The sequence below is a fragment of the Macrotis lagotis genome, chromosome X (genome assembly GCF_037893015.1).
Source record: "Macrotis lagotis isolate mMagLag1 chromosome X, bilby.v1.9.chrom.fasta, whole genome shotgun sequence".
NCBI lineage: Eukaryota > Metazoa > Chordata > Mammalia > Peramelemorphia > Peramelidae > Macrotis > Macrotis lagotis.
In genome coordinates, this window is record NC_133666.1 from 471643686 (window position 1) to 471661852 (window position 18167).

An 18167-nucleotide genomic window follows, 5' to 3' on the forward strand; every position below is an offset into this window, starting at 1 on the left:
CTTACATAAATGTACAAATAAAAATCTTCCAGCACTGAAGTGAAGTAAAATTCTAGATTCTAACACAAGGATTCAAATCTGATCTCACAGATTTGGTAGGATGAGACTGATGCCTGTATAATGTATCTCTGGAAGGATAGTTTATTCAAAAGATGTCAGGTAGTACACATGAACAGATATTTGCAAGGAAATTCAGGAACCAGAGCAAGGAAATAGAATGGAGAACTTGATCCAAATGCAGTCTTTGGAGTAAAGTAGAGTGAATTGGGTCAAAACTAACTGAATTAGAAAATTGAGGGATATTGCCATAGGGGATACATCAAAAGTTAGGGAAACATCAAAACCTAGATGGAGGTGTATTATATAAGTGATGAGGGACACCAAAATTATCTAGATATCCATTCTCTCAACCTAAAGAGAACAGCTAGTAATTTCTTGATTTAGCTTCAGCAAAAACGATAGTTAAGATTCCTTGGATTAAAGTTCAACAGGAGAAGTCAGACAAGCTTTCACAAATGCAATTCTGAGATAGGAGAAATGATTCTAATGAGAACAAAAGTGGAGCTGTCTGAAGAGATGAATGTTGATTACAAGGAACTTAACCAATCAACTTAGATTTTTGAAAGACAATATACATGGAAGCCAGGAAAGGTAATAGGATAGATTCAAAACTATGGTGGTACAATCCTAATAAACTCAGGCTTCTGAGGAAAGTTAAAGATAAAGTTAAAGAAAGTATAGAACCAATATTCATTTGAAGAGGCAGAACTGCTCAATTTTGGGATTTTTTCTTTCTGTCATGGAAGAAGATCTTAGAATAAAAATAAGGAGCTAATAATTCAGAAGATGATGTAAAAGCTCCTAATTACTCTGAGTTCTAGTCACAAGGCCTAGATGAACTTACATTCTAAGGAAAGCATTTTGCAGATTTATATATGGATTTACTCTGTGATCCTAGAGGTTGTGGAGAATGGAAAAGGTACAGAAGACCTGGGAAAAAGCTAATGTACGGATCTTGAAAAAAAAGGATGAGGAATGGAATCTGTAAACTACAGGTCAGTGAGCTTAATTTCAATTTCTGAAAACATTCAAGAACATTAAAATGATATTGATAGATGTGTTGTGAAAAACTAGAAAAGGATGTGATCATAAAAAGAGGTACAAGGTTATGCCAGACCAACCTTATTTCCAGTTACTAAGTCTAGTAGATTAGGTGATGCTAGAGCTTGCCTAGATTTTAGCAAAGGGTAAAGACTGTCACATTATTATGAAAAAGTTGGAAAGATTATAGTCTAGAAAATAGGAGGGTTGGGACCTGGTCAGATGACCAAACTCAAAGGGTAATGGCTCTCTCTTATCCTGGAAGGTCTCCAATGGCCTGCCCTAAGGCTCTATACTTAAGAATTGTGTTAATAGATTTTATCAATAATTTGAACAATAATAATAGTTGACATATATATAGTATTTTGAATTCTGTAAAATGATCACTTTATAATTACATGTATACATATGTAAAATTTCATTTGATCCAAACAATCCTGTAAAGTGCTGATACAGATGAAACTGAGACTAAGTATTTAACCTCTTGCTCAGTGTCATATAACTAGTGTCTTAAGGTTTGAACTGAGATTTCCTTACTCTAAATTTAGCACTTTAACCCCTAGACCACCTGCTTCTAAATAATGTCATGCTTATCACACTTAAGATATGATACAAAGTGGATGGGGTGAGTCAATACATAGATAATAGGATCCAAAAAGATCTTAACAGGTTAGAATGAACTCATTCAAATAAGATGAAACATTTTAAATGGGGATAAATATAAAGTTTTTGCTTAGATTATAAAAATACTATTTATAAATACAAGATGGGAGAAAGATGGCAAGACAGCAGTTCATCTGGAAAAGACCTGCAGGTTTTACTGTACTTTGCAGGTTCAAAATAAGTCAATTATACAATGTCAGGAAAGCAAGCTAATGCAATCTGGTTGTATGCATAAAGACAGTCATTGTTCAGGACCAAGAAATTTAGTACTACTCTATTTTTTGCTAATAATACTACATCAAGAATAGTGTGTTCAGTTCAGGACACATTTTAGGAAGGACAGATAAGCTGGAGGGTACCCAAAGGGTCGTAAGGATGGTTAGTCAACAAGCTCTTCTTAAACACATGATAAATGCTGAGGATATAAGGATATAAAGGTAAAGGATAGTGTACAGGTCTTTCTTGACTTGGGGTCAAATGAGAATCAGGTGAAACACATTTAGCAGGGAGATTTAGGGGAGCAGGTAGAAAACTATGTCCATGTATTTAAAGGGTTATTACATACAAGAGATCATTTATTAAGATTTAATCTGAATGACTCCAGAGGATAGAACAAGGAATAAAGATGAATTTTTAAGCTTCATACAAAGAACAATTTTCTAACAATTGGAGCTATTCAAAGTGAGGGCCCTCTAGAGGTAGATTCTTCTTTATGAGAGGTGTTCGAGTCTGGATGACAATTTGTCACCTAGGATGCTGATGTGATTTTTCCTCAGGTGTGAGTTGGGCCAGATGGCACCTGAGGTCTTAGTTCTTGTGAAACTGTGAAATGATGATTAGGAACTCATTATTCCCAAGCAGTGCATAACATTTTTAGATAGTTCTAAAAATAAGTTTAACTTGAAATTGAATCTAAATTTGTCCATTGTAATTTCCAATCATAGCTCAAAATTTTGCTGCTGGAGCCAAGCAGAACAAATCCAGTCTTTGTGTTTCCCCATCAGCCCAGTAAGTACTTTAAGATCTATTACATATCTTCTGTCTACTCAAGGGCAAAATCCCAAATTTTTTCTGTCATTTCTTGAATGCCAATCTTCAGTCATCTGACCAGGATGGTAACCAATTCTCAACACCCTCTACCAAATATGATGAACAGAACTCAATGCATGAGATTTTTTCTGAGCAATGCAAAGTATAGTGAATTATAATCTCTTATTCTCTGGACAATCAGCTACCTTAAAAATCAGATTACTTCTTTTGGCTAGCACATCTCATTGCTGATTTCTAAGTATATATGATCCAATAAACCTTAATCTTTCTCATATGAATTGTTTTCTAGCCATGCCTTCTCATCTTATCCTTGTACAGTTGATAATTCAAATCCAATTCTAAGATATTTCATCCATCTTTACTAAATTCACTTTATTAGCTTACAGTCCACTCTACCCTGATATCCTTTTGTGTCATCTGCAAATTTTGCATGTTTGTTAAAACATGCTATTTAAGTTGTCACAGAAATCACTGACATAGAAATAGTGCCAGCACCACTGCAATCTATATTGCTTCATTTCTTTTCTCCTCACAAACAAGATTAGAACCTGATAGGTTCCTCTATTCATCAAAATGAAAATTACATTAAACAGCCATCATCCCAGCAGCTAGAATAAACTAACAAAAGTTGCCACCATTACTTCTATTAAAATGCTATTTTAATGTCACACATTTGTAAAAGTCCAAAGATAAATTAATTTTTTAAAACTTAATGAAGAGGAGCAATCTTTTAACATAATATACAGAAAGCAACGCATCAGTTTAAAAAAAATATTTAATGCTGCCCAAAAATGTATAAAAATACAGTAAGAATGGCAGTACATTACAAAGTAGTCTCTCCTAATTTGTTCCTTTTACATCTTTCTACAGTTCTTACAAGCATTTAAAAAACACTTAATACATCAAATTTATAAGTTTTGCAAAGTCTTCTTGCTGGTGGGTGCTCTTTGTCCCTTGGATGTATAGTTTACGTTGTAAACAGATAACTGTGAGGCACTCTAGAGATTTATCAAACCTCACTTTGATTCCCGGAGAGGGCTTCAGGTCTTGCTTTGCATGTCAATGGTTCAAAATTTATAGCTTCAGAACATTCACAGATCATGGAGATTTAGGTGTCAGTCAATCTTGGCCTACAACATATAACACAAAACAAAGTCAACAATTCGGTACAAATTTAACCCCCTCCCCCCACACAGATACATACAAACAAACACACAACTTACAAGAACTTAAAAAAAAGGCAACTAAAAAGTGTTCCAACATTCCACATTCAATCATCAGACTAAGTGTTCTAGTTATCTGTCGTAAAATTGCTCATCATCTCTCTCTTAGCTAGAAAATGATAGTGTTTCAAAGCACTATCAAAGAGACATATCAAAGCACTTTAAATTCTCTTAAAAAAACTTAATAGAAACCCACCTTTTCCACTTCCACTCAAAATCACATAATGGTGACATACTGCTCGGTGAACTTTGTAAAACTTAGACTCTTGGAGTAATTTAACAAGATTAGTGTTTGCTAATTTCCTAAGATTTTGGGGTTTAATATATAATGTTAATCCAATAGAAGGATTATCAATGTGACTGTAAAATGGAAAGAAGCTTATATTTTAAAAAATGTATAGATTTTTACTGGCAGTCTTCTCTTTGGCAATGACAAATCACGTAGAATGGAGGTTTCTAATGTCACAGATTATATTTATATTATCAATTATTAATGTAAAAAATAGACACAGACAAAAATAATTGAGATATTTATTATACTTAATATCAAAGCTAAAATAAGCATGAGAGCCCAAGCCAGCATGTTGTTATAGATTTGATAGACAAAATGACTTCAAAAAAGATATAGGGACTGGATGTGTACGTTCAATGGCAAAGTAACTCTCATGTGAAGAAACTTCCTCTGCCATGTATGACATCTCTGCAACTTATAGTATCAGTCTGTCAGTCAACATTTATTAAGTGCCCAGTGCCAGGAAGATGTGAATGGTATTGGGTTTCTAGTACTCAGAGGCAGTACTAAAACCCACTCTTGTTGACTTCAAGGCTGGCTCTCTATCCAGTATGCCATGGTGTTCATTTTAAGATAAACTACCACCTTCTCAAAGATTTGCAAGCCATCACTTTCATTCAGGTTAATGCTATTATCTACCCCAACAAAAAATGTAAATATTCCTCACCAAAGAATCTCAATCTGAAGTGCATTCTGACTGATCACACCCCTACATTTTAAGACCTAGGCATCTACAACTTTCTATCAAGTTTAGAAAGTTTCCTTCACTCTGCTGTTCAAACAATGGCAGAGTCAAATCTTTAATAGCAACTGCCTCATCTTTAAAGCTTTGATTCTAAGTAATACTTTGGATGATTAACAGATGTATCTCAAGAATCCTCAATATTTAAGGTGGAAGGTAGACAAGGCCAATTAGTTGTGAAGAGTAACTTAAATTCATTTTCCATGCAGTCACTAAAAGTTCGGCTGGAAAAAAATTTAAATAAAGGAATAACATTAAATGAACTCTCTAATTCAGAGATTACAGTAATGGTGAACAAGTTTTATTCTAATGGAATTATTTCTCTTGAGTGTGGAGAACTATGGTTTTATAAAAAATTACTATTTGGGCCAGTGTGAGTTTCAACAGATGGTGCTATTTGTTATGGCCTTTGTTTTATTCTTGGTCCAGTTCAAATCTCCAAGTTTAAATATTTCATGCATAGAGCTACTACATTTAAAAGAGTCTAGCAACAGAGGTCATTTAAAAAAAACTAACTTCATTAATTTTTCTCTATTAGTATGTTGTAGAGAGAGGTCTACAGGATTAAATAAAAGTTAGGTGGGTTAGTCAAGTTTTAAAAATATTTTATTTGCAAGAAAGACAAAGCATATTACTTGTTAATTTTAATTTTATTAAAGTTACCACTTTGAATATTTCTCACAAGAGAAAATGAAATGGCAAGTAAAATTAAATCAAATTAAAATAAATGTGGTTAGTGATTCTTATATTTGGATAAAACATTTATGCAAGACACATTTCATTAAACCATTCATTTTTCTTAATCTGAACTACCATAGCAACTTAATACACTAATGGAAAATCCTGCTCTCTGGTTTAAATCTTAAAAAGAGAATGTCGAATCTTTCCACAGTGGCAATTTTTGCCCCTGGGTATTTATACAAAGCTCACACTAGAATGAAGGCAAAGCACAAAAATCCTCTGTATTGTTTTGAATAGGAAAAAAACCACCCCAACTCTCATTTCTGAGTCAAAGAATAAGTATCAGTATCCTAAGGATTTTTTGTGGTGGTATCAAGAAATGAACAGAATTAAGAACACATATTTTGTATAAATATAGTTATCAAGCTAGAGATCTGAGATGTATTGAGGAAAAAATAAATTCACCAAATTAAAAACATCAAATAACATACTCATTAAGCAAATAGGATCAATCAGAAGTGACTATGTAATGTATGCAGTTCTTCAAATCTTCTATTTCATACAAAATATAAAATGAACTTCCTGGTTGGGATAACTGAATGTAAAAGATCATATTTTTTAAAAAATGCATCCTTAATGGTACTGTGTGTTTCAAGTCTGATGATGGGCAGGGGCATTTCCAAAATTTTTCCTTATTGAGTTGTCAGTGATAATACCAAAGCCCCTTGGACAAAATTTATTATGGGGAATTAGCAGCTTCAATGAAAAAAATGCTGCCAATTAGGGGTAAATAAAATATACTTTTGTATCAGAAGTGACTGTTAAAAGGCAGAAAAGTAGTGTTGCTGAGTAAAATTGCTCCAGGAAAGAACAATGAAAGTAAAAGAACTTAAATTCCCTGAATTATTCACTAACTTGTTGGGCTGGTGCTAAACATACAAGTAGGCATTCAATAAATACTTGATGAGTAAAGCTGTCCTATTAAACCATAAGTTGATGAGATAGTAAGACAAGATAAAAATTAAAATATTCTTGAACTTTATCCTTAGCAAAGTAACAATTTATGAACTCATTCCTAAATATTATTTCCCAAGAAAGATATACATAACAAATAACAAACTCAAGCAACAAAACTGCAGAGAAACATAAATGAAAGTTTTCTTTAGCCCCACAATCATAAATGATCCAACAGATATCTGAATTTAAAATCATAATACTTTGTTTCCTATTGTCTAATTTTATGGACTAGAAATTTTAAAAAAGTTCTGTTGCATGCATTAATCTAAAATTTTGTCTGAAAAGATGTGTTTCTGGTTATCATTAAATGCAAAACAAAAACAAGACAACCCCAAACAAAGAAAGAAACAAACCCACCCTAAATGAAGACTATTAAAGGCATGAAATGCTACCATGATTGCTAAATGTTTAAGAATATAGATCTGGTTTTTGTGAATACACACCTCTGTAAAGTCCAAACTGGTAGTACTTGCAATACCTAGGGTCAGGAACAAAAAGCAGAATCCACCACCAGTTAGATACAATCTATGAGATTATGTTGACTGCTCATTCTGCCCTAGATTGAATTGAAGGATGAGGCTAATTCTTACAGCCCTGAATGGACAACCCAATAACTATTATCTTCTACCTAGCTCTCCCATCTTATTCTTCACAGAACTGTCTTTACCCATGCTTGGACTTGGTAGAAGTAAAGAAGTTTACAGAACTTCAAATTATGACTTACATGGCTGTTTTTTAAAAAAAGATGTTCATAAATCCCTTAAAGTTAAAAAATTAAATTTGAGGGAAAACAATCATATCCTTTGGAATACATAGCATAGTTGGTTCTTATGTCCTTTATAGCCTCCTATAAAGTAATGAGCATTTTGGAAAAGCATTCACTGATGTGAATTTAAAAAGTAAAGTGAACAAAAATTAAGATAATTGTGAATCCCATCAAAACTCAAGATCTGGATATGTGATAATTATAGAGCATACATTCATATAGGTAAAATTTGATTCTAATCCTTGAATGTCATTTTAAGAATCAACAGCACGAGTATTTCAATCTGCAGAAGAGTCTGATATTTCTCACCAAATGTTAGGCATCACTCAAGCTGGCCAAATGACCGAAAACAAGTGAAGAATTCTATTGTGTAAATTAACTACCTTTATAACCTAGTTTTTAAAAAAAAAACAACAACAGTGTAGATTTATATAAATATTATTCAGGACAAAAAGAGGACAAGAATGCACAGATAAATAAGAGAAATCCCTCAACAGATCCCCAGATATTATGTAAAGCAAATCATAACCTCTGCCTGACAGTGCTTTTATCAGAGCTGTAAGGGCCTGGCCCAGAGAAAAGAGTTAATAAAAACTTGTGATTAGTCCCCACTAATCATTGTCACTTCCTTTCCTTTCTCTTCTCTATCTTTGGTAGAGATGCTAAAAGAGCAATGGGATGACCTAAGGCACACACAAAGAAACGCAATAGGCAAAGCATTTGAATTATTCTCCAAATCTTCTGAATGTGTAAAGTATGTAAATGTAATTTGTTATCAGAATATTTTGACATATCACTTTCTTTACCATAATAATAATTCACTAAAATTGGAACACGACTGAGCAGGCCAAAACAGAAAGAACTGCATTCTATTATCAGTTGAGATATCCGCAAGGAAATGTAGAAAGAATTAACAGTCATTTGGCATAAAGTGGCCCTTCATAAAATTTATTATCAACTTCATTTGTTTGCTTAGGGGGAAAAAACTCCAATATTGACTTGCATTAGAAATGTAGTGTAGAAGGGACCAGAAAAGAAGGTGGGTTGATCATATAGTAAGAAACAACACAGGATAAACACAAAGCCTGAGCTTTACACTGGAATTCATAAAATCATAGAGAGAGCAAGAGGACTTTCCATTATTTTGGACTGATCCTCTAGGGCAGATCTGTAGAAATGCATTAATAATAACTGCCCAAGATAAGGCATGCCTGGGGAAAAGATCTATACCAAAGTAGGAAGTAATCACATTGTTGAGACCATGGATCCATTTGATTGCTCTCTGCATTAGGTCAAACACTATGATCAAGAGTTGATAAGAAAAGCACTCAGATACAAACTGGAAAACAGAGTAAACAGTCATTCTGAAAAACAAATAATTTAAAACATTGTTTATTCTCCTTCTTTAACCCAAGGAACAAATTCTACTTAAAACTAAACTATCTGTGTGTGTGTGTGTGTGTGTGTGTGTGTGTGTGCGCGCGCGCGCGCGTGTGTGTGTATAGTTAACTTACTAGACCAGTATGTCTAATGTAATTAAACAATAAATCTCAGGTATATTAATGTCCATCTTGAATTGTAAATTCTTAGCTTAGAATATAAACTTCTAGACGACAAGGATTCATAGATTTAGAGCTTCAAGGAACTTTGGATCCCATGAAATCCAACTTCTCATTTTCTCAGTAAGAAAAACTAAGGCTTTGGTCTGAAGGTTACAGAGGTGGAAAGTATCTGGGTGAGGGATTCAAACCTAGGTGCTCAAATTCTAAATCTAATATTCTTTCCACTGTAACATGTTGTTATAGTTATATAATTCTTCATCTAAAAATGCTTCTATATGATGATAGACAAATTTCCAAGGATATTAAAACATTACCACAAACTTATGAATTTGTATGTTTTTCAGTTGTTTTCAGTTGTTGTGTTTGACTCTTTTTTAAACTTCAACTACAGTTTTCTTGGCAAAGCTACTGGAGTGGTTTCCCATTTCCTTCCCCAGCTCATCTTACAGAGGAGGAGACTGAGAAAAATAGGGTTAAATGACTGGCCCAAGGTCATGCAGCTAGCTTGTCTAAGACTGGATTTCCTAACATCAGGCCCAAAACTCTATCCACTGTATACTTAGCTACCCTACAAAATTGGTAAATATTGTCCATATAAGATCTTCCAACAATGTTTAAAGTGTTGGACTATTGCTAATTCAGTAGCATTGTCTAGGATTTCCACAAGAAAAATCGAACTTCCTCAAGGACAATTTCACTCCTAGTTAAAAGCCCACTAATGAATTTCTAGTGTGTTAGTTGTTACATAGGACAAAATAAACAATAAACACAAGGAAGAATGAAAAGCAGAATTGAAACAGTTATAATACCCTAGAACTATGAATTACTCCAAAAATGGAGAGCAATATAAATAATGAAGACATGAATGGATTATGAACCACTCTAAAATACACCAAGGGATATTGTCTTTTTTAGCATTACCTTCATACACACACACACACACACACACACACACACACACATACACATACAGAGTCATATATTGAAAATTGGAAGAGAGTTTTGAGACCATCTCACCCTTCATTTTATAGATGAAGAAACAGGGATATAATCTGCCCAAGATCCAGGGCTTTGACTCCAAATAAAGTACTTTTCTCACTACCCCATAGAAGTATTATAGGAATTTTCCTTCAACATATCCAACTCCAACTGGTTAACTAAATCTAACATGTAATTTGAGATCCAAATATACTTTACAAATATTCACTCAAAAAGAGGAAAAACAAACCAAGTTGGAAAGCAAGGATACTTCAGGGAATAAATTTAGGTTTGGATAATGCCCCAAAATGTATGGTCTTGGCACCAGAACAGATATAATATAAAAATGCATGTGAAATGACTCCTGGCTACTACTCCTCTTGACTAAAAAGTTTAGAGAAAACAATACTGAATTAGGACACAGGCACAAGTTAAAAAAACAAACCTTATTTAATAAGTAGCTGTACCACCTACAATCTATATTAGATACTTTCACTGTAATTGAACACTTTCAACAATTTCAACCAAACATTTTAAGATGCTTATCTATACTAACTATTTCTCAGAAAATTCCAAGTATTTGAGATATAAATTGAAAGTCAACAAAATACAGACAAGCTATAAGTTGTATGGAATGTTGGAACTTTAATAAAGCTAGCACTCTGAAGAGCATTCTAAACTCTGAACATAGAAACAATGTGCTTTTAAAAGCCAAAAATTTTTTTTTCCCAACAATTGCATTAAGAATTTAAAGGGACACGGTCAGGCTACAAAATTAATCTTTTAACCAAATATTTTTAGAGAACTTCAAAATTCACTTGGAAACATAAAAATTTAAGCCAAATATTCACATTTCATTCAGTTTAGGAAAATGAAATGGATGGGGATTATGAAAATATTTTTATAATGAACTTTAGAAAAATAAATTTTGTAGAGGCTTATATTTTGGATTAAGAGCCACCTGACAGTGTCCCTATAAGCAGCATTTTTCTTTAATTTTTTTGGGGGGGTTGCTTTTGGTTTATTCTTCAGTGGGGGAAAACAGGAAAACACAATAGAATGCAAAATATACAGTAAAAATTGCTTTGTCGACTTTTACTTACTAATACCAAATCTAGTAATAATGAAAATTTATATGGTACATCTAAATAAATGCACAAATCAGAACACTCAGCTCCAAAATGATATTTTTTTTTGATAACAGATCTTTTCAAACTGGGCTTTTTCCAAAAAGTACAGTTAACTACAAAAAGAGAGACTGAATAGGTAGTTATAAAATATATTTAATCCTAAGAATATAAAATGTTGATGCCCATGTTGAGAATACATTACACATTATGCACATCTTTAAGGATCATTTGTTTTAATGTAGATAAAACCACAATGTTTATTGCTTGTTATCAGGCATGTGAATTAAAACCTAGACAACCTACATAGATATATCCCTTTGACCAAGGGTTTTTCCAGCTTAATTTGGTGAAATATAACTTTTTAACTTTATCAACACATTTGCAAAAAAAATTATAAACTTTTCTTGAAAACAAACATTAACATCTTTATTTTATATAGCAGTTTACAGTTTGGTTTTCAAAAGTACCTGCAGGTCCAAGTCCTGAGATGTTGACTTGTGACTGATTCCCATCACTTATTGGTTGGTGTCTATTCTACTAGGCCACTTTCAGGTACGAGTGGGGAGCTTGCTGCTAAGAGACAGAGCCCTAGTGACTAACGGCAGCAGCAGCTCATTCAACTATGAGTGCAGAAGCTCACTGCGCAAAATTAAGGCTTTACTTGTAAGGAATGGCTCTGAGAATACAATGTCCAGCAAGCAAAAGCGCCAATCAATATGACTGTACCAAACCCCATCTTAGTGAGAATAGGTTTCCAATATAACCACCTTTTTCTTTTTCGTTCAGTCTCACTGAGCCTCTGTTTCATCTGCTGCACCTTTTGAGCTGTATGAGCTTTTCGGTCCTCTCGATAACGTTTCCGAACAGCACTACAAATAAATACATAAGCAATCAAATGAGTAGAATTTTACTGCTTACTCAAGACAAAAGAAATGGAGCAAGGAACACCCCCCCCCCCCCATCACCTATACAGTAATTCCAAAGAGATAAAAGCATTTTGATTAAAGCAAAAACCCCTTCAGGCTCCAAATTACCTTTAAACTTAACATAGAACCTGCAAGACAATTTCCAGAACAGTTTTATACCTTATAGTAATCTCAAAACTGAAGGCAAAGCTTTTATTTGCTGAGGAGGAAACTTTTGTAGAATGAGTGTTTTGTTTTGATTTTTGTTTTAAATATAGCCAAAGGAACAGGAGGTTAAGTACTGTCAGGTTTATCTTTTTAGGATTTCTGTCATCTTCTGGACATTCTGTGAGAGAAACTGGGTACAATAAGAAAAGTCTCCCTCCCCCCCTTCAAAATCATTACAAATCAGGGCAACGTAGCTGAAGGAGTCAGGGTAGATAAGGACTATTCCCAGTTTGGAAACCAATCACAGATTGGTCTAATTGAACCATTTAATTTACAAAAGAAGGATTAGGGTTTTTTCAGATCATCTTTCCATTCATGCTGCTTCTGGACACATAGTCTTGCAGGCTAACTGTTTGTCTATTTATTAACAATAGCTTTGCCTGAGATCTACTTTGCTTCCCTACTGTTTGGTCTGACTTTCTGTGTAGTTCTGGAGTGGAAGATGTCATTTAATATAGTTTCTCATTGAACTTCTTGAATATCATTTGGTCTCACATAAAATTCAGAATTCTGCCCAAAGGTATTGTGGCATGGGGTAGGTTCTTGTCTCCTTCAGTGATCTTGCCAGAAAGTTCCAATGCAACACTTAATAAACATTTAATAGATGAAAAGCCCTTGGGTATAATGACAGGGACATAATTCACATTAACAGCATCTAGAGATTTATAAAGCACCTTCTTTTAAATGATCCTGTGAGAAAAGTAATATAAATATTAAAATCTCACTTTACAAATGAGTATAGGCTCAGAAGTGTCCATGGTTACATATTTAATAAGTGACCTGGAACTTGAATTCAAATCTTTTGCTTCTAAGTTCAGTCCTCATTTCCCTATACCATGCTGCCTCTGCTCATTGGGTGTTTTGACATAATGAAAATAATAGCTAACATTTACAGTATTATAGGAAGAAAAATTTATCATCTAAATAGGACAGATTTGAGAAGAAAGGGTACATGAAACAAGCTGAAAGAGTACTGATGCAGGTATTAGGTGGCAAGAACTTGGTATAGGATGGTAGCAATGCATATGAAAAGGACAGGACCTAGGCAAGAAACATTGTAGAGAAACAACAGGACTTATGCTTAACTCTTTATGACATAGAAAGAAGAAAAACAGGGGTCATAGATGATGGTTTTAAGGCTGGGTGAGTCCAAGAATGTCAGGGAAAAAAAAAATAGAAAAAGAGATAAGTTTATAGGGGGGAAAGGACAAAACCACCACAATACAGATATAGCAAACTTAAGATGCTAAAGGGGCATTCAATCTCAGGTGCAGGGGCAGCTAGATGGTGCAGTAGATAGAGCACTAGCCCTAGAGTTAGGAGGACCTAAGTTTAAGTCTGGTCTCAGACACTTAATAATTGCCTAGCTGTGTGACCTTGGGCAAGTCATTTAACCCATTGCCTTAAATAAATAAAATTTTAAAAATTTAAAAAATGTCTGACGAGTCAGTCAAATGTTAGATTTGGTCTGGCTGTGGAAGCTGATATCTTATGCCTATTGGAAGTCTACTATCTACCAGGAGCTCCCCTTTAAATATGTCAACATAGTTGCATTATTGTTTTAAAAAGCAAAACCCTAAAGCACAGCAAAGGAGATTTCTCAAGTAATTATTTTTAACATGGTAACTAGCAGCAAAATAGTTCTAGGAGAACCTAAAATGATCAATTGCAAATGATGAGGCAATGGATCATCATAGCAATGTTTACTGCCTAAGCTGTATACAACAAATTACCACCTACTGAATTTGATAAACTTAAGGGCTACTTAAAATCAGGATGGGATCATTACTGTTGCATAAAAAGTAAAGAAACCCTTCAAAATGGACTCCAGGATTAGTATTTAGAAAATATCAATGATAAAAGTCTCAGCACATATGTGGAACCCTTGTAAAACATAGTAACTTTCAGAAATTTCTATCAGTAAAAAAAAAGTATATAATTTCTATATACTGTAAAAAAAAGTGAAATATTTAACTTAATGAACTAATAAAATGTACTTAATTCCATTATAATTACAACTTAAGCATACTATAATATATGATTTTGGTGTCAAGCAAGACTAGGCCTTTATGGTACTTTGTTTTTAGTCTATTATTCTAAACAGTTATCTCCTGGGTAAAATTTAAATTACTTGAAAGTATGGGTTGTGTTTTATATTTCTTTTTCATTCTCTATAATACTAAGCATACAGATATTCAATAAATTGATTTGGAAGTAAGCAGAATAATTTGGACATGACTTTTAAGCTTTGACTTCTCTGATACTACAAAGCAAGATCATTCAAAAGAAATCACTGTCCAATAAATCTGTCTAAACAATGCAAAACAAAACTTGCTTAGCATATTAACTTCATGAAACTTACCTTTCAGTGTTCTCTTCTATTGTATCTTGCATCTTGGTGGAGAGTTCTGTAAGGTTTATTTTGTCATTTTGTTCATCTTCTTCTAACCCCATCTTATTTCCATTATACTTTTCAGTAATTACTGGATGAGGTGGTGAATGCTCATAGTTTGGTGCCTCATCTTCATTGGAAAGTTCTTTCCACCGCTTCTAAAGGAGAAGAAAAGTGCAATGTGCTGGTTAATAAAATGCCTCATTTTCATTACAAAGTTCTTTCCACCATTTCTAATTGATGAGAAAAGTGTACCATGGAATCTAAAAAAAAAAAAAAAAACCAACCAAATCCCCTCAGTTCAATGTTTCATAAAGTACAATATTAGTTACCTTATTAATTTAAAATATCTCACCAATTATAAAAACCAAGGATTAGCAACACTTCCTCTTTTTTAGTCACTTGACTAAAAAATTATACTCATGAGAGTATAGAGAAGTTTAGAAGCATAGATATTCAAATCATGTCCTTGACCATGAGAATTTTGTTACTGAGGTATTAAAGCAATTTCACATTTTCTAGTGGTAATAAAAATGGACTATTTGACATGATCATACTACAGAAATCACACTACAGATGATAAGTCATCTGCTAGCTTTTTAATCTTGTGCGCTTCTTCCTGGTCTGTCTTACAGAAAACTAGAACTCAAAGACCTGACAACTTAGCATATCACTGGACTGGGAAAAATTCCCTTAATATTCTTGGACCCCAACAGCTGACAATAGCATCCATCACTGCAACTCTTCATTATCACCACTACCACAGTAATAAACAAGAAGAATATGTTACAGGCACTCAAGTGTTTCTAGGAATGGATTAAAGAAAAGAGTATGCAGATATATCTTGTAGCCAGAAGGACAATAATTTTTCAAACTGGGGCCTAGACAATTGGTAACTTATGAATTTGTCTAAACAATCTGGAAGGGTGTCTACCCTTTGGCCCAGGCAATATTCCTCAGAGTTCAAAGAAAGAACAGGTCCCATATGTATAAACATGCTCAAAAAAGCTTCTTTGTGTGGTGACAAAGATCAGGAAACTAAGAGTCTGCTTACCAAATACAAAATGGCTGAAAAAATTAGTATGTGGCCTTTGAATCAAGAACATCTGAAATCAAGTCCCACTTCTGACAGAAATTATCTATATAGCAATTAACCACATTTCTAGGTAGCCTAAAAAACTTTAAGAGATACAATCAACTGACATCCTTCAGTAAGGTTTCTCTTGCAAATGTTTCCCATAATCACAAAATTATAGATCAGATTTTAAAAAAGTTTTTGTAGTTTAAAATTTTTCTTTTGAAGTTTCATTTGCTATTTGCTTAATAATTCATTTTTTCTTAAAGAAATTTCAGCTCAGTGTATATATAAAACACCTCAAATTATTAAAAATAATTTTTTTGTCTCATCTAATGAGATAGAAGTAAAAAATTCTTGAAGGATATGATATAAGAATGCAAATTCTGACAAGTTATATTATATTGGAAATACTTCATAATCTTAGCACCAGATTTAAGTTTGCTTTCCAAATAGGTAGGTTCATCACCAGCAGGCTGGTTACTTAGTAATAAAATTTTTGGCCACAGGTATGCATGAAACAAAGAAAAATACAAAATATCCTTTTATCCTATGTGATCTTCTTCTGGTTCCTTGGATAGCTTCTAATAATCATTCAAATTTAGTCTGCTTAAATATTAACTAATCAATTAGGCTGTTATGGTAGCTTTCAGTGACCAATAAACAGACTTATTTCTAGAAGATCTGAGGTGTATCATGTTGACAGTTTTCTAAAAAAATGAAACCAAAAGAAGTCAGTTGCAGCTATCTTAAAGAATGTCTCAAATAGAGAGGGAATTAATGGAACTGGTCAATTTGTTTCTGTTGTGTATCCAAAGGCAAAAAGAAACAATATTTCATGGAATATGTGGCCATTTAGAATTGCAGATGTTAAATATCTACAAAGACACTATCCTGAAAATTATTTTAACTATAAGTTAACACCTGTAATACAAAGTGAAAAGAGAAATTCCATAAAAAAATGTGTTTTAAGATCTCAAAATTAAATGAACAAATACAGTGATATATACTGACTTCAGTGACAAAAGGTAGGACTATAACAAAGATGGTAAAAAATATGTTGGAAATAGGATTTTTGAGTAAGACATGAGAACAAGACATGAAAACAAAGATTTTAGGTTATATAGTGTTGCTTATATAGTGTGAATACTTTCTTTAAGAAAAATAATCAGAAGGCACTAGATATAGTGAGGATTGAATGACACCCTCCAAAATAAAATTCCTATCTTTAATAGAGAGGAAATGACATATCACTGACAAATCACCTTTCTGTATAAACCAATAATGACAACTTAAGAAAATTAATACAAGGTTGAAGAAAAATGGTAAGAAAAGTTGGTGTACAATGACAAAATCATACTTAAACCTCCTTAAAGTGATTAATTCTGACAAAAGGGAAAAAAGATGGAGAAAAGGATAATGAAACTGATGAGAATAATTTTATATTTAGTGTAAATCAATAATAAGGAAATAAAAGTTTAAAAAGTGGTTTAGTCAACAAACGAACTTATTTGCTAAGGCAATATGGCAGTCAAGGGTAATAGTTTGTTTGGATTATAGGCTCTTTCATAAAATCTTTTTTTTTAATTTTTACAAGGCAATGGGGTTAAGCAACTTGCTCAAGGTCTCACAGCTAGGTAATTATTAAGCATCTGAGGACAAATTTGAACTCAGGTCCTCCTGACTCCAGGGCCAGTGCTCTATCCACCTTTTCATAAAATCTTTTAAGAGAAATATATTAAATGTGTAATTAGAAGACATGGCATACTAATCAGATGGTAAGAATGAGGAATGACAAGATGAAGGTCCAAGTAATCCAATGGTAAACCACTAAAATTCAGAAAGACCTAGAAGGTCTCTAACACATTAGACAGATCCTTTGTAGTAGACTATGGAAAAAAATGAATCATACAGAAGGCCTAGACAGGTTGTGAACTCTACCACAAATCCACTGAAGGAATCTGTTTATACAATATACCCATATAGCCATGACAAGAAGATAACATTGATCAACAATCCTATGATTATCAATATGAAAGAGTAAACACAGTGATGTGTACTTGCCAAACTTGGTATGTTTCACCAAACAAACTTAGAAACAAAGAACTAGACTTGGGTAAGATTCTGAAATACAATCATCCCTTTGACAAACAGAAAAGTTCAGCTGGCTGCAAAAAGAGGATGGTTACTTTATAATTTGCCAGTTTAACTGATAAGTCTGTTTCCTCATCTGTAAAATGGGGCTGGACAGCATGTCCCATAGAGTTGCTGTGAAATCTAAATGGAATAACCAACCAATGTATAGTGCTTGTTTGTGACAGACAGCCTGGCACCAGGTCAGACAACTGAACTTGGGTCAGGA

At 33.4% G+C, this 18167-nt stretch overlaps 1 protein-coding gene across 4 annotated transcripts in view; it reads right to left on the reverse strand.

Moving 5' to 3' along the window:
- Window positions 1-3571: 3571 nt before the first annotated feature.
- PTPN2 (protein tyrosine phosphatase non-receptor type 2) overlaps window positions 3572-18167 on the reverse strand; it is a 105704-nt gene continuing 91108 nt past the window's right edge. For 3 of the 4 annotated variants that reach the window (XM_074204019.1, XM_074204021.1, XM_074204022.1), the window contains 2 exons: window positions 14701-14888; window positions 10507-12074 (listed from right to left, as the gene is read on the reverse strand). In XM_074204019.1, coding sequence (XP_074060120.1) covers window positions 11855-12074; window positions 14701-14888 — 408 coding nt within the window. In that variant the 3' untranslated portion in view covers window positions 10507-11854. Of the gene's footprint in view, window positions 3945-10506; window positions 12075-14700; window positions 14889-18167 lie in introns of those variants that run through there. The other variant, XM_074204020.1, reaches the window with a different exon arrangement.